The sequence below is a fragment of the Rhincodon typus genome, chromosome 1 (assembly GCF_021869965.1).
Source record: "Rhincodon typus isolate 14 chromosome 1, sRhiTyp1.1, whole genome shotgun sequence".
Lineage (NCBI taxonomy): Eukaryota > Metazoa > Chordata > Chondrichthyes > Orectolobiformes > Rhincodontidae > Rhincodon > Rhincodon typus.
In genome coordinates, this window is record NC_063332.1 from 106677879 (window position 1) to 106700520 (window position 22642).

At 40.9% G+C, this 22642-nt stretch overlaps 1 protein-coding gene across 1 annotated transcript in view; it reads right to left on the minus strand.

Annotated features, from left to right (window-relative positions):
• The window catches only part of ptpn13 (protein tyrosine phosphatase non-receptor type 13), a 190343-nt gene that overhangs the window by 109382 nt on the left and 58319 nt on the right, over positions 1-22642 (minus strand). The window contains exons 5-7 of the mRNA XM_048604393.1: positions 17209-17394; positions 16728-16815; positions 2949-3494 (exon numbers count right to left, since the gene is read on the minus strand). Coding sequence (XP_048460350.1) covers positions 2949-3494; positions 16728-16815; positions 17209-17394 — 820 coding nt within the window. The remainder of the gene's footprint in view (positions 1-2948; positions 3495-16727; positions 16816-17208; positions 17395-22642) is intronic.

The following is a 22642-nucleotide window of genomic DNA, read 5'->3' on the forward strand; positions in this document are numbered from 1 at the left end:
CCATCCCCGCCTCTTCGACCTGTTTGTTTCCTCTCCACCTATCCTCTCCTCTATCCCTCTTCTATCCGCCTCCCACTCTCTCCCTATTTATTTCAAAACCCCCTTCCCCTCCCCCTTTTCTGATGAAGGGTCTAGGCCCGAAACGTCAGCCTCTCTGCTCCTATGATGCTGCTTGGCCTGCTGTGTTCATCCAGCCCTGCACCTTGTTGTCTCGGATTCTCCAGCATCTGCAGTTCCTACTATCCCTAACTCCATTAATCTTGTTTCCAATAAATGTAAATTTGCTACCAGACCTGCACATTCAGATAACAATTCAAGTTTTCCTGAATGCATCCACTGCAATTACTCCCAGCACACTCTGCAGCAATGCATTCCAGATTGCAGTTACTCAGCATGCTGTTAGGGAAGCAGAGAGGATGCAACTGGGGAATCAAATGGATTTCCTGCTTTTACAATCCTGGAGAACCTGAAAAACAGGTGAACTTTAAATTGGGTTTCTACCTGCATTGTGGGAAGCTGTATGAATTATTTAATGACAATGACTCACTTCAGTCACTGACATTACCATTAGTTAAGGGGACATATTCTCTATTTTGTTAGCTATCTACCCTTTGGCTCTCTCCTGCCCATCATTAGGGCAGGATTACCATGGACTTAAGTCTTTCACAAATGAGTTCTGCAAACTAATTTTACTTCTACTTTTGGAGATATCTTAAAACAGCAAATATGAACTCTATTGATGACTACCATTAGTGACGGAACTTAAGTTCTCCTTTAAGACTGTAGCCTACTAAAATCGAAATGTTTTTAGGACTTTATGCTGGTTTTGTCTATAAATCACATGTTTGGTGTTGCAGCTTAGAAAACAGAAGGATCTCATGCTGGTAAACCTCATCAGAATAGGAGTTCCATTACAGAAACAATCTTTGTAAAGAAGCACCTTATACTGTAAACCACACAGAATACTGTCATGAACATGTATTGGAGTTAGAAAGCTGAAAAGGAACTAAAGTTTTGAAAATGAGTGGCACATCTAAAACAATATAACCTGCCGTTTACCTACACTGATGCTCACTAACCTTCTGCCTATATGGAGAATTCATTTTTTATTTCTAAACTGGAGCAGTGATCACTTTCTGTTATGTTTTGATTTTCATTAGACAAAGACAGTCATTTTTGCCAAAAACGCACAGTGGACATCCGGAGACAAAATGAAGTCTCACAAATACCACTAAAACAGTTCAGATACAAATAATTTCCTTCATTACAGATCATCTCATCCTCTACAGAAACCCTACTGCTTCCACACTGGAGATGGTTAATAGTTGCTATCCTTGCCAGAAAATTCCACCTCCCAAGAATGAAAAGAAAACACCGTCTACTTGGTTTTTTAAAAAATAAATTGTGACACCAATAACTTTTCTTGATATCAGAATGAAGAAATACTTTGCAATACCTTTCCTAAAAGCAAGATGATGCATTTACAGAATATCATTCCTCTAGGGAAACATTACAAGGTTTTCAGAAACTCCAAATTAGATCAAAATCGATGCATAGCCCCGAAGGAGATATTAGGAAGTGTCTCTACGAGCTTGCTCAAAGACCTTCAGGAAAAGTATCAAAGGAAGAAGATTTAGGAAAGGAATTCCAGATCTTAGGACCTAAACCCGCTGAAGGCACAGTCTCACCAGTGGCAGGTCAACAGTAAAGGGAGATGCATAGAAGTTAAAGCTCAATGTATGGAGTTTGAAGAGTTGTACAACTGGGCAATGTTACAGGGAAGGGTGAGCACATGAAAGGATTTTAACATGAGAATCAGTATTTCAAATCTGAAATCTTGGATGACATAGCGCCAATATAGGTCAATGAACACAAAGGTGTAGGAGACAGAATCTGGTATAGAATAAAGATGATACATACTCAGTGATGAGTCAATACTCTGACATATTTTCTGATTTCCTCCTTAGCAAGTTCTATCTCAATTAGAGTGCTAGTGTCTCCAATTATTAGATGCCCTCAATAGAAGAAATTAGAAAAGAATGATCGAAGAAAATTTAAACCTGAACACTGAAAAGAGACAAACAGGAACTCGTGGTACAAACGAAGTAAATATTATGAAATTCTCCAATCTGGAACTGTGTTAAAGAAACAATCGGTGAAACATTTGTATCAAAGTAAATATAAAGATAATGACAGTCACAATTATTTATGCATAAGTGGCTCAGAGAGGAGTAGATGAGCACTGAAAGGTAAGTATCCAAAAGTTGCTGTCTTGGTTACATTGTTTCATTGGTGGCTACCAAACAAAAACAATATTTCACTATCTACCTCATCATTGACATGCACAGAATGTCATAAATTGCTCCATTTTATGGTAGTTGTGAATTAAACCCATAAATGCAATTTTCGGCTGCTAAAGCAAGTACCTATTTAGTGACTTGACAATTGTCACTGTTAATCAATCTCTCTGACAGTGAAAATTAGCCATTACAATAGTCAAGTTTTCAATTTTTAATGGAGATATTAAAAATGCATTTCTTACTTTTCTGATGCTTTTATTTTCCTTAAATTAATCTTTTTTTGTGTCTTTCATTTGATGTAAATCACTCTAACTTACCCTACTTCTCAGACACATTCTTTGTTTTGTAATCATGAAATAAAATTGGTTGAGAGATACTTTTGGTTGCCCTGTTCACACAGCTCCAGATATCTTGTTTCTGTTGCTGCATTATCAGCTCCATATTTTGTCCATAAAGTTGACGAAAGTATTTCTAAGCTACAAGGCACAGAGACAACTTTATCTAGCAGATGATGGTACATGCCTTGCTACATCTGAATAGATCCATTGTATCAAGGGCAAACACTTTCCTTCCACCATCACAAACAGTCTCTCCATATCTACCCATCTTAAGTCTTAGGATGACGATATGTTTTAATATTGTACTTACCATCCATAGCCATTGCTTCTCTCAGAACTCGCAATTTCCTCTGTCGTTCTTTAATCCTTTCATAAGCCCCTGAAAGAGCTGATGAGGTAGAAAGTTGTGATGTTGGAGGAGGACTCTGAAAACCTAGTGTAGTTGGCACTTGCCCAAGGTCTCTGTACTTTGGTTCTCTGGCTTGTGTGATGCTCTTAATCGGTCTGCCTTTTCCCAGTGGAGAAAAGTTTCTTTGAGGAGTATTATCCCCAGAGGATATCACTTTGCTACCATACAGATCCAAATCAACTGCTGAGGTCCAGAGCTTCCGATGACTAGAATCGTCAACAGAATTCTGCTTCCTATCCAAACAGTTAGGTCTGGATCGAGCCTTGTTGTACCTTTCCACTGTATCTTCTTGTCCAGAGGCTGTGTGGTAAGACTCCATATCTGATTTCTTATCGGTAATCGCCAAAAATCCCATAGACTTGCTAAGTCCTCGATTAAGTAAGGCCGGTTCACAGCATTGTGCTTTGTACTTTTCTGTTCCCTTAGGAGTTTCTTTCTTATTTCTTTCTGGAAAAATAAAACAAAATAAATTATATGTTAGCTTATGAGCATATAGCTGAACATGATTTCTTAATGGAGATAAGCATCCATGAATGCAAGACATCTGATATACCAATAGAAAATGTTTGATATTAGTAGCAACTTTTTTTTAAAATCTAAAACGATTATCCACTTTATCCTTCAAGATTCAGGCCGTAGATTTCCACTACTTCATTTGAGACAAAAATCATAATGTCATCATGAAATGACAACAAGCTTTGCAACAGAATTTGTGATAAGAATAACAGTCAAATGATTAGCTCTCAACTTAAACAGTTAGCTGAAAACAATTCAAGGCATCGGTTTAGGTGCAGTTAAACACATAAGTCTGGAAGTTGCTGTTCAAATTGCTGTATTTCTTTACACTGGTTATTTTACTGAGAGATAAGTATTCAAACAGATGAAGGATGAGAAGTTCTGGGACCCACAAGTAGGTATGCACTAATAACGTCAGATGAAGTTAGTTAGGGCCTGCCCACTCAAACACGAGGGAATTTTTAATAGTTTGATAAGCCCTAATTACTATAAAACAATTTCTCTGGGACTGAAAATATACTTTTCATACTGCTGAGTCATTTCTTCTAATCTTAATTATTGCTGAACGGTTTTAAAAACTGTTCTTTCTCAGAGATGTTTCTTTTCTTCTCTTTAATTCACTTTCTTTACATGATTCTACATTTAATGAAATATATTTTTATTACACTTCCTACTTTAGACTGTGCATGCCTCAATACGCATTTTTTAATCTGATCAGCTGAGGAGAAATGCTGTTGTATACCCTGTTCACACACTTCTCAGATCACCTGTACTTTACTGTTTCACAGACTTGCCAACCTCTCTAAATCTCAAGAAATGTCAACTGTCAATGCAACAAACAGCCAGCTATGGCATCTGCTGCCAACTGCACATTAACCTGAATTTTGCAAGCAGAATGTGAAATATACTGTACGCTTCTACAAAGTTGTTTCCATTCTTTAGGTTTTAACTGGACAAAGATGCACTGCTTAAAATCCAGACTAAAGACAATTGAAATTAGATTAATCAGGCTGGCTGTATTAAATCTGCAATGCCTCCCAATACATTTATCTTTTTAAAATAAATTATTCTTAACCATCTAAAACAATTCACTGTAACAAGTGCATCACAAGAATCACATTATTGCAATTTATAGAGAATGATTAAACTCCAAGGATGCAATTTACATGAAAAAGAATCAATTTTTGACTTTAGAAGTCTTAAGTAAACATTTTTACCGGTGTCATTTGCCATTTTATCTGAACATTGGTACTATAAATTGTCTTAATCACCAATGCATAATGACTTGAGGAGCAGAGGGAAAGTTCAAAACAATGACTACTGGCCATATGTAATAAATACTGCAATTTCTTCTTGTTCTCCATGACTGTAGCTCATCAACTTGACATTTTCTCACAAGAAGTGACTGTATACAGGATTCTGTAGAAAACTTTTCAAATGTATAATTCTCAAACTATATCAGAAAAAGTAGAATAGTACTTAGGAAGATTGTACTTATTTGTGAACTCATATGCTCCTTAATTCAGCCTTCCCAGAAATAAAGGTCTCATGCTCCAAGTCTATACGCCAGATGCTGTTTATATGGATTTTTTCTGTTTTTAGGATTTAGTGATGTATCTTTTTAGCAGTATTGCTACATGGATTGAAATTCAAACTGGTACAACTTCTAAGCAGTATCATCAATATCAGATTTAAAATGACAAATTTGCATTCCCATTTTTTAGGAACAGATAAGAAGGTATAAAGAAAATTTATCACAGGTCGTTTTGCCCAAATAACTACTGAAATTTACATCACAGGCAATATAGAATGTCCACAATGTAATCCCACAATCTCCCCATATCTATTATTCCCCTTGGTTTAGGAGAAGAACACCAAAGAGATGACCACTTTCATTCAGCATATTTCCAAAACCTGAGAAAGTTTTTCCATGTTATCTCACGGGGAATGATCTACCACAAGCTCAGCTTTCAACTTACTCAATTCAGGTAGCATACTGTAACTTGATATGAGGTCTCAAACCATATCCAATGTTTGTAGCTGCTTTACTATACCATGAAACTGTAAGTTGCAATTGTATGTAGGATTTTATGTAGGTTGCTTTCTTTGCATTTCCTGCAGAATGCATTTGAAAGGCAGAACATGCATTTATAAATTTAGCTAAACCAGCAAACCTCTCAGTCAGCAATTGCTCAACCTACAAGCATTCCTAAATGCCTGAGCTGTTCAACTCAATAGGATAGATAACTGTTTTGACCAATGCTAACTTTATACAACAGTTTAAGCTTAAGGCCCATTCAAAATCTTATAGAAAATCATCATTCCATCCATTCCTACACATAGGAACATAGGAGATAAGAGCAGGAGGCAGCCATTCGGCCCTTCGAGCCTGCTCCACCATTCATTGCGATCATGACTGACCATCCAACTCAATAGCCTAATCCTGCTTTCTCCCCATAATCTTTGATCCCATTTGCCTCAAGTGCTATATCTAGCCATCTCTTGAATACATTCAAAGTGTTGGCATCAACTACTTCCTGTGGTAATGAATTCCAGAGGCTTATCAGTCTTTGGGTGAAGAAATGTCTCCTCATCTCCATCCTAAATAGTCTACCCCAAATCCTCTGTCTGTGACCCCTGGTTCTGGACAAACCCATCATCAGGAACATCCTCCCTGCATCTACCTATCTAGTCTTGTTAGAATTTTCTAAGTCTCTAGGAGATCCCACCTCATTCATCTGAACTCCAGCGAAAACAATCCCAACCGAGTCAAGCTCTCCTCATACATTAGTCCCGCCATCCCCGGAATCAGCCTGGTAAACCTTCGCTACACTCCCTCGAGAGCAAGAGCATTCTTCTTCAGAAAAGGAGGCCAAAACTGCACACAATATTCTAGGTGTGGCGTCACCAAAGCCCTGTACAACTGCAACAACACATCCCTGTTCCTGTACTCAAAACCTCTCGCAATGAAGGCCAACATACCATTTGCCTTCTTTACCACCTACATGCTTACCTTCAGCGACTGGTGCACAAGGACACCCAGATCCTGCTGCAAACTCCCCTCTGCCAATTTACAGCCATTCAGGTAGTGATCTGCATTTTTGTTTTTGCTCCCAAAGTGAATAACCTCACTCTGGGATGTAGATTATAAGGCCCTGGAGATTTATCCGCTTTCAATCCCATCAAGTTTCCCAGCACCATTTCTCTACTAATATTGATCTCCCTCAATTCTTCCCTCTCACTAAATCTTGCATTCTCCGATATTTCTGGTATCGGATTTGTGAACTCATTTGTGAAGACAGAAACAAAGTATGAATTCAGTTGTTCAGCCATTTCTTTGTCCCCTATTGCACATTCCCCCATTTCTGTTCGTAGGGGGCCTACATTTGTCTTCATCCAAATTATTATACTGCATCTGCCGTTGATTTGCCAACTCACCCAACCTGTCGAGATCATGCTGAAGGATCTCTGCATCCTCGTCACAGTTCACCCTCCCACTCAACATGGTATCATCTGCAAACTTTGAAATGTTACATTTTGTTCCCTCATCCAAATCAATATATATTGTGACTAGCTGGGGTCCAGCACCGATTCCTGTGGCACCCCATTAGTTACTGGCTGCCAATTTGAAAAGGACCCATTAATTCCTACTTTTTATTTCCTTTCTGCCAACCAGTTTTCTATCCTTCTCAATACACTTCCCCCAATCCCATGTGCTTTAATCTTGCACAATAATCTCTTATGCAGGACTTTGTCAAACGCCTTCTGAAAATCCAAATATACCACATCAACTGGCTCCCTCTTGTCAACTCTACTAGTTACACCTTCATAGAATTCCAACAGATTTGTCAAGCATGATTTCTCCTTCATAAATCCATGCTGACTCTCTGATCCTGCCACTGCTTTCTAAATGCTCCGCTATAAAGTCCTTGATAATGGATTCAAGAATTTTCCCCACTACCAATGTACTTACTGGTCTATAATTCTTTTTCTCTCTACCTCCCTTTTTGAATATTGGAGTGACATTAGCTACCCTCTAAGCTGCAGGGACTGTTCCAGCGTTTACAGAATCCTGGAAGATGCCCACCAATGCATCCATTATTTCTAGAAGCATATCCATAAGGACTCTGGGATGTAGATTATAAGGCCCTGGAGATTTATCCGCTTTCAATCCCATCAAGTTTCCCAGCACCATTTCTCTACTAATATTGATCTCCCTCAATTCTTCCCTCTCACTAAATCTTGCATTCTCCGATATTTCTGGTATCGGATTTGTGAACTCATTTGTGAAGACAGAAACAAAGTATGAATTCAGTTGTTCAGCCATTTCTTTGTCCCCTATTGCACATTCCCCCATTTCTGTTCGTAGGGGGCCTACATTTGTCTTCATCAATCTCTTTCTCTTCACGTACCTATAGAAACTCTTAGTGTCAGTCTTTGTTCCCTGCAAGCTTACTTCCGTACTCTATTTTCCCCTTCTTAATCAATCCCTTGGCCCTTCTTTCCTGAATTCTAAACTGCTCCCAATCCTCAGAATTATTTTTCTTGGCCAATCTGTATGCTTATTTCTTGGATCGGATACCATCTCTAATTTCTTTTGTAAGCTATGGATTGGCCCTCTTGCCCATTTCATTTTGTGCTGGACAGTAATAAACAGTTGTTGCAATTCCCCCATGCATTCCTTGAATGTTTGTCATTGCATATCCACTGTCATCCCTTTACGTAACTTTCCCCAGTCTATCAAGGACAACTCACACGTCATACCTTCATAGTTTCCTTTATTAAGATTCAGCACCCTAGTCTCCAAATCAACTACCTCACTCTCCATTTTGGTAAAAAGTTCTATCCTGCATTGACCTAGGCTTTCGTTTTGCCCGTCTTCAGAAAGATTCCTCTACAGTATAACTTTTTCCACAGCTGTATTTATTTAAAAATGTGTTTTTAGGATGACCTAATCACCAAGATATTGATATCATAATAATAATGATAGAATTGATTATCATGCAGATACAGTACATAAATCCAATGACAGATAACAGAGAAACAGAAAAGTCAAAATCCCATACAATGAAGAGCAGCATTTCTAAAGATCATTCATAATGTTTTACAAACAACTCTATTTGACCAGTTAAAATCTTGTCTGATGACACTTTAACTATATGGTGACTTAGGGCAGCACGGTGGCTCAGTGATAAGCACTGCTGCCTTACAGCGCCAGGGACCCCGGTTCAATTCTGGCCTCGGTCAACGGTCCGTGTAGAGTTTGCACGTTCTCCTCGTGTCTGCATGGGTTTCTGCCAGGTGCTCCAGTTTCTTCCCACAGTCCAAAGATGTGCAAGTTAGGTGGATTGGCTATGCTGAATTATCCATAGTGTTCAGGGATGTGTAGGTTAGGTGCATTAGCTATGGGAAATGCAGTTTAGGGGGATGGGATGCTCTTCAGAGGGTCGGTATGGGCTGAATGGCCTGTTTCCACACTGTGGGGTTCTATAATGATGAGGAATTATATTAAGTAAAATGTTGCACAAAAGGGATGGGTGTTAGGTGTTGCTGGCAAGGCTAGCATTTGTTGTCCATCATATATTACCTTTGAATTGAGCAGTATTGTGAGGCCATTGTGAGTCAAGAGTAAACTACATCATTATGGTTCTGGAATCACATGTAGGTTGAACTGCATAAGGATGGCAATATGAATTTTGACGGATTTTTACAACAATCAAGGATTGTTAATGGACTGCATTACTGAGACTCGCTTTTAATTCAGAATTCACATTCACCAACACATGACTCAGAGCACTAACCTTGGCCTCTGGAGTACTAGTCCAGTGGCATTACCACTATGCCAATGTCTCCCATTAGACTTGAAAACAAAACGTAGTACATTATACACCTTACAGGCTTCCGTAGTGTACATCTAAGTTCATATTCATTTTTGAAGACAGGTTATAAATGGTAAAGACAACTATTTGTCTTGCACTCATCCGACCTAGGATGCAAGAAATCAGACTTGCAAAAGGAACATCAATTTATACAGCACAAGATAAAGGTGCTTATTAGTTTGGACTATTACTGGCATGGGGTTACAGCAGAAATAGGTCATTGTCAATCTTAATTCTCAGACCAGCCAGGTAATCTCTAATTCAAGGTGCTGCTATGGAAATGCAGCAAATATTGGCAGTCTCCCTGACCGTTTCCCAATGAAAAAGGTACAAGTCATGTATAATTTTGTTTTTGCCTGGCATAAAACAGGGTCCTGTGTATTAATATCTAGCTGCTGGCATTTTCAAATACATTTCTCAGTGAGCTTGACTGGCAAACTTACATTTATTTCCAGTTTAATCTTAGCAAAGTCTAGATTATTTAATAAATGTCATCCAATGGCAAAATCACATGTTATTGGACATGGTGCTTCGAGGGTTGCAAGCACAGGCAGGCTGCACAAGATCAGTATGCTGCGTGCTGCAAATGGTTAACAGATCTTGTTTGACATGGTCCATCAGGGCTAGGGGCCTGATATCATACCGAAATCCAAACTCATATCGCATTACTCATTCGTGTAGCAGGCAAAATATCTTTTTGGTTCGACAGCAACAGCCTGTTAGTGGAGAAAGACACTTGTGTGTTTAGTGCAACGTGGCAGAGTGAGACAGCTAGCTTTGTCTGTTCAAATTTTTGAGATACCTTCCCCTCAGAGGGAAATCTGAGGTGGACTGGGCATTGTTCAGCGCCAAAGGTTGTGTCCATGTGCCCTCTCATGTGTTTGTGCCCTTGTTTCAGCTTTATCATGGCCCCTGAACTGAATTCTTTCCATCTTGACTTCTGTTTCGTTCTCCAGTCCTGTTTCCTCCTCTCTATATCCATGATTCTTCCAACACCACACTTAATGTCAACAGTTTCTAGTTTCCTAACTCTAACCGATCTCCTAATCAGTACAGACATCAGGCTGTCTACACCTCCATCAAAATTGTCTGAGAGTTATATTTCTTTCTTCAAGTAAGAACTGTTCGGTTCCCATCCACCACCACCTTCCTACAATTGACTAAACTTGTTCTAACACTGAACAACGTTTATTCAAATCCATTTGCTCCCTCCAAATAAAAAAGGTGTTGCTTTGGTACACACATGGATCCATAACACCAGAAGTTATAGGAACAGAATTAGCCTTTTGGCCCATCAGGACAGCTCCACCGTTTGATCATTGCTGAAATGTTTCTCAATCCCATTGTCCTGCATTCTCCCCATAACCCTTGATCCCCTTACTAATCAAGAACTTATCTATCTCTGTATTAAAGACACTCAATGACTTAGCCATCCTCACCTCCACTGAGTATAGACGCAGAGTCCTCAACTACTCTTGTTAAGAAAAGTCCTTCATTCCCAGTCTTGCAAACCTTCTTTAGACCCCCTCCAAGGCTTCTTCCTCCCATCTATGTCTGCTTTTTGGTGGCTGATACTATGTGGAATTGTCTTTGTTTTAGCGCTATGCAGACCCCTCCCTCACAATTACTTTTGTAACAGCTCCCAGCTGCTTGCCATTCCAATAAGGCACTTGGATCTCATGCTAACATTTCTGTCCTTGACTTCCTGCAAAGTTCTACTGGAACACAACACAAGCTCAAGGAGCAACACTTCATTTTCTGCTTCGGCACTTTACAGCTTTGAGGTCTCAACATTGAATTCCATAACTTCAGAAACTGACTGTATTATACCAGTTTATCATTTTCTTACATTTCTACAAACTGAACCCCCTGCGACCTTGCCTTGTTTGTGTCTTATGTACTTATTAGAGAGGACCAATTCACTCCCTTTTTTTAAGCCAGCAATTCAATTGTACTTCTTTTAACTGAGTATACCGTATTTGGTGTTGAGCATGTGGTCTTCCTCTACAATGAGGAGACCAAAAACAGACTCTCAATTTTCAGGTTATTTCAGTTCTCCACCTTAGAGCTGAAGGTCAAGAGTGAGACTAAGTTTTAGTGGATCAACAAAAAGTTCAATACAAGTTTGAGGAACAGCATCTCATCTTTTGACTTTTGAACTCAACATAGAATTCAACAGTTTAGATCATCATCTCCACTCCAACCTTGTTTCATTATTAACTTTTGCTTTGAACTGATTCATGTTATTCTCACATTTCCCTTCACTTTGCATTCAGATGGCTGCCATTCTACCATTCACATCTCACCCTAACATATCTTTTGTTTCGTTACTCATTACCACTGCATTTGGCTGTTGTACCATAAAAGCTGCAGTCTTTCCAGCATTTATTATTTTATTTCCATTTTCTATCATTTCTAGTATTTTGTTCTTATATAGTTAATGCATTATCTGAGTGAGTTTACTCATTCTTTTAACAGATAATACTTAACACCATTGCCTAATGCTCAGATTTGTGAATCACTTCCTGTTTTTCTTCTTAAAGTGATATAATTGAATGAGAAAATGTCAAGCAACAATACAGTTTGCAGTACATTTCACTTGTGAATGGAATTAAATATACTGTAAATGGAAAGAAATGTTTTATCAAATGTTAGGACATTCTAGTTTTTTCACATTTTCTACCTTTACTTCTAATGCAGAGCTTTGTAAATTAGTTTCATTTTAATTTGAATTACTAATAATGAAAGCAGATTTCTTGAGAAATTGAGACAATGCTTCACCAAGTGGGATTACATCACTTGCTGATGTAAGGCCAATACACATGTGAATTCACAATTACACACTCTTAAAAATAAATAGACTTTTATTTCAAACCAACAGTATTCAACAGAAAGATTAAAAAAAAGACCGTGGGTGGTTCATTTTGTTAAACAGGACAGATGTAGAGAGAATCTTCTCTCTTCTGGCAAAAACTAGAACCAGGAATTATTGTTTAAACAAGGAGAAATTAGGTTTAACCAATTTACTGGAGCTCTTTCAAAGAGTTCTGCGCCATGGACACAGATGAGCTTAAAGGTGTACGATACTTGGATTTCCAGAAGATACTTGGTAAGGTGCCACATCAAAAAGTTACTGCACAAAATAAAAACTCATGGTACAGGGGCTAATATTTTAGTATTGATAGAAGATCAGCTGGTTGGCTGGCAGATAACAGAAAATATGTATAAATTGTCTTTGTCTTATAGGCAGAATGTGACAAGTGAAGTCCCACAGGGGTCTGTTGGGTTGTCAACTTTTACAATTTACATCAATGACTTATGTTAAGGGAAACAATGGCAGAGTTGCTAGATTCGCTGGTGTCACCAAGATAGAGAAATATGTTGGGAAAAAGACACAAGGAAATCATAGACAGTTATGGCTCGATTGAGTGGACAAAAATATGTAGCAGATGGAATATAACATGGGAAAATATGTTATTCACTTTGGCAGGAGGAACAAAAATAGCACTGTTTTATCTAAATGGTGAACAACTGCAAAATTCTGAGGTGCAGAGGGATTTATGAGTTAGAGTACATGAGTCATAAAAAGTTAGTGTACAAGTCAGCATGTAATCAAGTTGGCTGATGGGATGCTGTCTTGAGAGGAACTGAACATATAAAGGTAGGATGCTATGCTGCAGTCATATAGGGAGTCAATGACACTATATTTCAAATACTGTATGACTTATGGTCCTCTTATTTAAGAAAGATCTAACACATTGGAGGCAGTTCAGAGGAGGTTTACTATAATGATATCTGGAATGAGTGGGTCGTCTTATGAGGATAGGTTGGACAGGCTGGTCTTGTTTGTGCTGGAGTTTAGAAGACTGAGGGGTGGCTTGTTGGAAATATGAGAGATCTTAAACAGTCTTGACAAGATGGACATGGAAAGGATGTTTGTTTTCCAGGGTCAGTCCAGAAATTGAGAGCACTGCTTTAAATTTGGGTTGCCCTTTCAAGAGAAAGAGAGGAGAATTATTTTCTCCGAGGGTTGTACAACTTTAGAATTAGCTGTTCTCCACCTTCTGAGACACAAACAAAGAACAACACAGCACAGGAACAGGCCCTTCGGCCCTCCAACCCTACGCTGACACATTTTGCCCCTCCATACGAATACGGTCTTCACTTACAAGATCCGTATCCCTCTTTTCCCTTCTTGTTCGCACATTTGTCCAGATGCTTCTTGAATGCTGCTATTGTGTCTGCTTCCACCACCTCCTCTGGCAGTGCGTTCCCGGCACTCACCACCCTTCTGTGTGAGCCTTACACATCTCTTTTAAACTTCGCACCGCCCCCACAAACCACCACCACTATGCACCTGAACCTGTGTACCCTATTAATTGACCCCTCCACCCTAAAAAGCCTCATACTTTCCATTCTATCCATGCCATTCACAATCTTATAAACTTCTATGAGGTTGCCCCTCAACCACCTACATTCCAGTAAAAACAAACCCAGTCTATCCAACACTTCTTCATAGTTAAATCCCCCATGCCAGGCAACATCCTGGTAAACCTTTTCTGTACCCCCTCCAAAGCATCCACATCCTTCTGGTAATGTTGTGACCAGAACTGTACACAATATTCCAAGTGTGGCCTAACTAAAGTTCTATAAAGCTGCAACATAACTTGCCTATCCTTATACTCAATGCACCTTCCAGTGAAGGCAAGTATGCCACAGGCCTTTTCTACATTTTATCTACCTGTGCTGCTACTTTCAGTGATCTGTGGACCTGCACATCCAGATCCCTCTCCATATCAATACTCTCAAGGGTTCTGCCACTCACTTGACTCACTCACCTGCACTTGACCTTCCAAAATGCATCACCTCACATTTGTCCCGACTGAACTCCAATCTGCCATTTTTCTGCCCATGCCTCCAAGTGATCTATATCCTGCTGTACCGTCTGACAATTTTCCTCAATATCCAAAGCTCTAATTTCATCTACCTGCCTATTATGCTTCTCACATTGAAACATATGCACTTCAAACTACCTCCCCTGTTTTTTTTCAAGCAGCATTTCCCTGACTGTTCTTGTTATTTGTCATGTTTGCCTTGGTTTCTATCCCTCTCTCAATTTCTGCATCTACTGTCCTACTCCTCTAGTACTCATCCCTCTGCTACACTAGTTTAAACTCTCCCCAACCACACTACCAAATACCATCTCTTCTACTAAACCCCCGTCCGACTTGTGCAGGTTCCCACCTCTCCCAGAACGAGTCCCAATGCCCCATGAATCTGAAACCTTCTTCCTCACACCATTTTTTCAGTCACGTATTCATCCTATATATCCTGTTATTTCTACTCTGACTAGCTTGTGGCACTGGTAGTAATCCTGAGATAACTACCTTTGAGGTCCTACATTTCAACTTACTTCCTAGCTCTCTATATTCTGCTTTTAGGACCTCACCCCTTTTATTACCCTATGTCATTAGCACCAACACGTACCACGAACACTGGCTGTTCGCCCTCCCCCTCCAGAATGTCCTGCAACCACGCCAAGACCCTAGCACCAGAGAGGCTACACACCATCCTGTGGCCACAGAAATGCCTATCTATTACCCTTACTATAGAATTTCCATGCCTATTTCCCCCTCCCTCTGCAGCAGAGCCAACCATGGTGCCATGAATTTAGCTGCTGCTGTTATCCCTGAGAGGCCATTCCCCTCAATCGTATCCAAAAGTGTGTATCTGCTTTGCAGGGGATTAACCACAGGAAATTCTTGCACTGCGTGCTTAGCTCTCCTGCTCTGCCTGGTGGTCACCCATTCCCGTCCTGCTTGTGGAATCTGAGTCTGCTGTGACCACCTCTCTATACCTGCAATGCACGATATTCTCCGCCTCGCAAATACTCCGCAATTTCCCCAGATGCCACTCCAACTCCAAGACTCAGACTTCCAGGAGCTGCAGCTGCAGCTGCAGCTGTAGCTGTAGACACCTCTTGCACAAATGCAGGTCCTGGGCACTGGAAATGTGCCTGCCTTCCTACATTGATCAAGTCATTGAATATTTTTAAGACAGAGGTGGATAGATTCATGTTAAGTGAATCAAGGCTATTGGTGGTAGATGGGAATGTGGAATTCAAAACACATACAGGATTGTCTCCTCCAGTGATACAACGAGGCCACCTGCAAACTGGAGGAGCACCACTTTCTATTCCACCTTGGAAACCTAAAGCCTGATGGCCTAAGCGTGGACTTTACCAGTTTCGAAATCTCCCCACCCCCGGCCTCATCCTGTGACCAACCTTCCCTCTCATCCCCACCTCCTTAACCTGACACAACCTGTCCATCTTCTCTCCCACCTATCCGCCACCCCACCTCACTGACCAATCCCCACCCACTGCCTACCTGCACTCACCTATCACCATCCCACCTACCTTCCCTAGCCCCATCCCTCCCCTCTCTCTATTTACTTCTGAGCTTCCTTCTCCCTCCCCATTTCTGAAGAAGGGTCCCAACCCAAAACTCAACTTTCCTGCTCCTCTGATGCTGCCTGGCCTACTGTGTTTCTCCAGCTCCACACTGTGTTATCTCGGACTCCAGCACTAGCCGTTCTTGCTATCTCAGGATTGTCTGTATGTCTTTGTTTCAGTAAGGGCTAGAATCAGAGGAGATTGGGTTCAAATCATGGACATTAATTAAATGAACTTGTTGTGTAACTTTGTTCAGTTAAACCTATGGTATTAATGACAACAACAAAAACAAAGTTGCTGGAAAAGCTCAGCAGGTCTGGCAGCATCTGTGAAGGAGAAAACAGAGTTAACGTTTCGGGTCTGGTGACCCGTCCTTTTAATGACAAATTGTTCATTTGTTTTAGTTTAAGCTATAAATCTTGGGTCTGGTATTGGTTATTCACAAAGCCTGGTAGGAACCATTGGTCAATTTTGAGTGAATATTTTAATTTGACTATGTTGCAAATTCAGGGAGAGGGAGGCTCATTTGATTTGGCTGTCTGTCTTCGTGTCGTAACATTCTGAAAAGGTGGCGAAACAAGATCCTTTACTACTTTTAAGGTAAATGTACATGGATTCTTTTTAAGCAAGGGGGTAAAATATTATCAAGGTTAGGTGAGTATGTGGGATTATGGTTGTAATCAAAACAGCCATGATTTTATTGAACGGTGGAGTAAGCTCAAGAAGCTGAATGGCCTACTTGTACTCCAAGGAGATTCTAAACAGTTAGTTCACTCATTAAGCCAGCATGTTCACATTTAGCTTTATTATTAAATGCTTTTGTTACCTCACCTATTGGAAGGCCCTTGCCTCTCAGTCGATCACGAATTTCCTGGTTACGATCTGGTTTGCTGACTATATTTAAGGATAGCTGATTCAGCTACAAAAGGGGAAATACCAGGCATTATTCAAAACATTAGTTAAAAATTCAGTCTAACAACACATATAGAGAACACACACGTCTCCCATTATTAAACCAGTAGTCAATCTTAAAGGGAAATCACTGCTGCCTCAAGAAAAGAAGTTAGCAAATGTTATAGCCCAACATGCAAGCAGTTACTGATACATTTCACTGAGAAATATATCTATTCATTTCTTCCTCAAACATTTGTGCCTTGGTTGTGCCTTTTTCAATCTCTCACCTTGTTTCATGAATTTACAAGGGTGCAGAATTAGGATTTCCAGGAACATATTTTTGCCATTCTTAAAATCCCACGACCACATTATTATAATACATACACAAAATATTTGCACTCCACAGCCTAGTACTTACAGTTGTTAGACTACCCAAGACAAGTTTTACCAGCTGTTTAATGTATGAGAAAGCTGGTGCACAGTTACTGTTCCGAATATGAGCACTGCAAGCATCTAGAATAGTCCTTATTGTCACTCGTGTGTACATCAGATCTTCACACATATTCAGCAATATGCTATTCAGGTGATCTCCAAGTTTGATTGGCTAAAAAACAAAGAAGATAAATTGTTGTAGTTACATTATAAGAACATATCACATTTTCAAATAGTGCACAACCCACTTCTGATCAAAATAAGTTCAGAAGAAATTTCAATAATGTTAGTTGATTGCCAAAGTATCCAAGATATTGAAAAAAATGGAACGAGCTATCCAAAATTTCCAATAGTGAAGCCAGGCAGTTTCCAATAGTAGACTATACAGATGTACTGAAGCAAGGAATGAAAAGTCTATCACAAGACAGAAAGGCTCCACTATCTACAGAAGGTGACTTACTGAATTTAAAAGTAGGCAAAAATGTACAATAGGTATTATACATTAACTCCTTGTTATTAGAGAAGGCAAAAGCTTTTCTCCTGAAAGGAGCAAAAACAAAATGATGGCTCACGAAGGAAAAAAAAACAAGAAAACGGAGATAATAGTATACAAGCGAGCAAATCAAAAGTTGAGTTAGGATTAATTGTTTAAGAATTCATTGTAAGCTACAAGTTATTTCTAGACTGACCACTATCAAAAAATGAAGACGTGGATTAGGAAGCAAAATTCAACTACCTGTCCTCTGGCTCGCAAATGTACCTCAATTACATTTCCACCCTGTCAGATCACTGCAAGACCTTATTGCATATCCCCGATTTCCCTGCGTCTGTATCGCTCTCACGATACCACCTTCCATACACAAATGTTCTGACAGGTTTTGCTTTTTCTTCAAACTAGAATTCCATTTCACAATTGTTGACTTGGCCCTCAACTACACCAATCTCATTTCTTGCACAAATTCTCTCATTTTCTCTCCATCCCAGAAACTTATTTTCCCCCCTACCAATCTCCATATTCAATGGATCATCCTGTTTCTTCAGTAAGATGCTAAAATGAAACACATGTTCCATTCTCTCCCTTTCAGAATGCATGGACGGAGGTAACAGAAAGGCAACAGGGTGATGCGGATGATTGAGAAGTGGACTAGGTGCCATGGAATGAATTGTCCTTTTGGTTTGCTGCAGAGGAGGGGATGGGAGGGTATGTTTGGCTGCAGCATTATCCCGGTGGTGTTGGAAATGGCAGAGGGTGCAGAGACTAGGGGGTGGCAAGTGAGAACAAAGGTAATCCTGTCACATTACTTGGAAGAAGGAAAATAGGTCAGATACAACTGAAGACTCTGTCAACCACAATGAGGAGAATCCTCAGTTAAGCAAAAAGGAATTCAGGTCAGAACAGCAATCGTGGAAAGTAGCATCGTTGGAACAGATGTGGGGGAGACAGAAAAACTAGGAGAATGAAATGGAGTCCTTGCAGGAAACAGGATATGAAGAAGTGTAGATGAGGTAGCTGTGAGAGTCACTGGACTTATAAGAAATATCAGTACACAGCCTATCCTCAGAAAAGCAGACAGAGAGTCAAGGAAGGCAAATGGCAGAGCATGCAAATTGGGAGCAGAATATATTATCTTTATCCAGTTCCAGGTGATTATAATGATACAAGTCATTGATTTACCAGAAGTAGAGTTGGGGGAAGAGAGGTGGAATAAGGTTGCTACATTGAATATTTAACATATACCACAAAACCACAGGCATAACTAAGGACCTTGCAGATACCAACACCTTTTATTTGGAGGAAATGATTCGAGCGGTAGAAGTGGTGACAGTGCAAGCCAGGGGGCAGCCAGGAAGGTAAGCTTTTGCTTATAAAATGTTGCTCATGAGTCGGTGGTCTACTTGATTCAAGCGGCAGGAGTGGCGAGAGTGCGAGCTGGGAAGTGAACTATTATATTCAGCCATTGTCTAAACCCTAAACACTACACGTACAGTGTCTCCCACCCATCCTCCACCTCTAACTAAAAGAAAAACTGTGTGGAGGGTCGGTAAGGTAAGGTTTTTTTTAATTCTTTTGGCAAACTAGAGTAGAGGGAAGCTGTTGGAGGAAGGAAAGTATCAACAAATTTGATTATTAATTTATATAATTTATTATAATGAGTTAAAGTAATTAACTAAGTAGAAATGGCTGGACAAGTGATGTGTTGTAGCTGTATGATGTGGGAGCTGGCTGATCCCATTGCGAACTGCAGTGATCACATCTGCAGCAAGCGTTGGTTGCTCGAGAAACTTCGGCTCAGATTTGATGAGATGGAATCGGAGCTTCAAACACTGTGGCACATTCGGGAGGGGGAGAAGTACCTGGACGCTTTGTTTCAGGAAGCAGTCACACCTGGTAGATTAAGTACTTTAAATTTGGTCAGTGGCCAGGGACAGTAGGGTGTGACTGTAAGCGAGACAGGTAGAGGGATCCTGCAGCCAGGAACAGAGGAGCCTCAGCCCTTGACCTTGTCCAACAGGTACAAGGTAATTGCTCCCTGTGTGGATGAGGAAAAGGGCTGCAGGGAGGATGAGCCAACTGACCAGTGCACCATGGTACGGGAGGCCATTCAAGAGCGGGGAGCAAAAGGACAGGTGGTAGTTGGAGGCGATTCTATAATTAGGGGGATAGGGAGTCCCGCATGGTGTGTTGCCTGCCCGGTGCCAGGGTAAGGGATATCTCTGACCGGCTTTAAAGGATATTGGAGCAGGAGGGGGAGGATCCAGTTGTTGTGGTCCATGCCGGAACAAACAATATAGGCAAGACTAGAAAAGAGGACCTGTTCAGAGATTATCAGGAGCTGGGAACCAAATTAAAGAACAGGTCCTCAAGGGTTATAATCTCCGGATTATTGCCCGAGCCACGTGCTGATTGGCAGAGGGACAGAAGAATAAGGGAAATAGAAACGTGGCTAAAAGAGTGGTGCGGGAAAGAGGCGTTCCTTTTCATGGGGCACTGGCATCAGTATTGGAACAGGAGGGATCTGTACCGTTGGGACCAGAATCGAGCGAAACGGGTAAATAGGCTGGTCAACAGGGCTTTAAGCGGGGGGGGGGGGGGGGGGGGGGGGGGGAGAGGGAACGGTGAAACTTGCCCGGTGGGAAACAAAGCACCAGGTTAACATCTGTAGTGGTGGATTCAACGAAGTGGACAAATATGAAAGAAATGGCAGGGAAGGAAAATTCAGAAGAGGTTATTAAATTATCTAGCTCAGACACAAACAGGACAGATTGTTTGGAAAAGACTAGCAATCAAACACTGGAAAAACAAATGAAAATGAGAAGAGCGAGGGTTAATACAGGACTGAAGATGTTATATCTGAATGCATGCAGTATAATCAATAAGGTAAATGAGCTGTGACACAGATCGCAACTGGCAGGAATCACATGGTAGGCATCACGGAGACGTGGCTGCAAGGCGATCAGGATTGGGAACTAAATATCCTTGGATATACATCCTATCGAAAAGATAGGCGGGTGGACTGATGGGGTGGGGTTGCCTTATTAGTGAGAAATGAAATTAAATCAATGGGAAGAAACAAAGTAGGGTCAGATGATGTAGAATCTGTGTGGGTAGAATTGACGAACCGCAAAGGTGAAAAAAAACATAGCTGAGGTTGTGTACAGGCCTCCAACAGTAGTCAGGAGCTGGGGTGCAAGATACACCAGGAGATAGAAAAGGTGTGTAAGAAAGGCAAAGTCACAGTGATCATGGGGGATTCCAATATGCAGGTGGACTGGGAAAATCATGTTGGTAGTGGATTGCAAGAAAAGGAGTTTGTGGAATGTCTACGAGATGGCTTTTTGGAGCAGTTCGTGGTGGAGCCCACAAGGGAACAGGCAATACTGAACTTGGTGTTGTGCAATGAGGCAGACTTGATAAGGGAGCTTAAGGTAAAGAAACCCTTAAGAGGCAGTGATCATAAGATGATAGAATTTACTCTGCAATTTGAGAGGGAGAAGATAGAATCAGAGGTAACAGTATTACACCTGAATAAAGGTGACTACAGAGGTATGAGGGAGGAGCTGGGCAGAATTGACTGAAAGAGGAGCCTAGCAGGAAAGACAGTGGAACAGCAATGGCAGGAGTTTCTGGGAGTAATTCAGGAGACGCAGCAAAAATTCATCCCTAGGAGAAAGAAACATGGTACAGGGAGGATGAGGCAACCAAGGATGACTAGGCAAGTCAGGGATAGCACGAAAGCAAAAGAGAAAGCAGAGAATGCGGTGAAGGGCAGTGGGAAACCAGAGGACTGGGAAGCTTACAAAGACCAACAGAGGGCAACAAAAAAAGAAATAAGGAGGGAGAAGATTAAATACGAGGGTAAGCTAGCCAGTAATATAAGTGAAGACTGTAAGAGTTTCTTCAGGTATATAAAGGGCAAAAGAGAGGCAAAAGTGGACATTGGACCACTGGAAAATGACAGTGGAGAGCTAGTAGCGGGGAACAAGGAAATGGCTGAGGAACTGAATAATTACTTCGCGTCAGTCTTCACGATGGAAGACATGAGTAATCTCCCAAAAATTCAAGAAAGTTAGGGGGCAGAGCGGAGTATAGTGGCCATCACCAAGGAAAAGGTGCTAGTAAAATGGCCTGAAAGTGGAAAAATCACCTGGATCAGATGGACTACACCCCAGAGTTCTAAAGGAAATAGTTGAAGAGATAGTGGAAGCGTTACTGGTGATCTTTCAGGAATCACGAGAGTCAGGGAGGGTCCCAGAGGACTGGAAAATCGCTAATGTGACACCCCTGTTTAAAAAGGGAGTAAGGCAAAAGATGGAAAATTACAGGCCGATTAGCCTAATCTCGATCGTGGGTAAGATTTTGGAGTCCATTGTAAAGGATGAGATTTCTGAATATTTGGAAGCGTATGGTAAAGTAGGGCAAGGTCAGCATGGTTTCATCAAGGGGAGGTCATGCCTGACAAATCTGCTAGAATTCTTTGAGGAAGTAACGAGCAGGTTAAACCAAGGAGAGCCAATGGATGTTATCTACCTGGATTTCAAGAAGGCCTTTGATAACGTGCCACACAGGAGGCTGCTGAGTAAGATGAGGGCCCATGGTGTTACAGGCAAGGTGCTCGCATGGATAGAAGATTGGCTGTCTGGCAGAAAGCAGAGAGTAGGCATAAAAGGGGTCTTTCTTGGGATGGCATCCGGTGACGAGTGGTGTTCCACAAGGGTCAGTGTTGGGACCACAACTTTTCACTTTATACATTAATGATCTAGATGAAGGAACTGTGGGCATTCTGGCTAAGTTTGCACACAATACAAAGATAGGTAGAGGGACAGGTAGTATTGAGGAGGTGGCGAGGCTGCAGAAGGATTTGGACAGGTTAGGAGAGTGGGCAAAGAAGTGGCAGATGGAGTACAACGTGGGAAAGTGT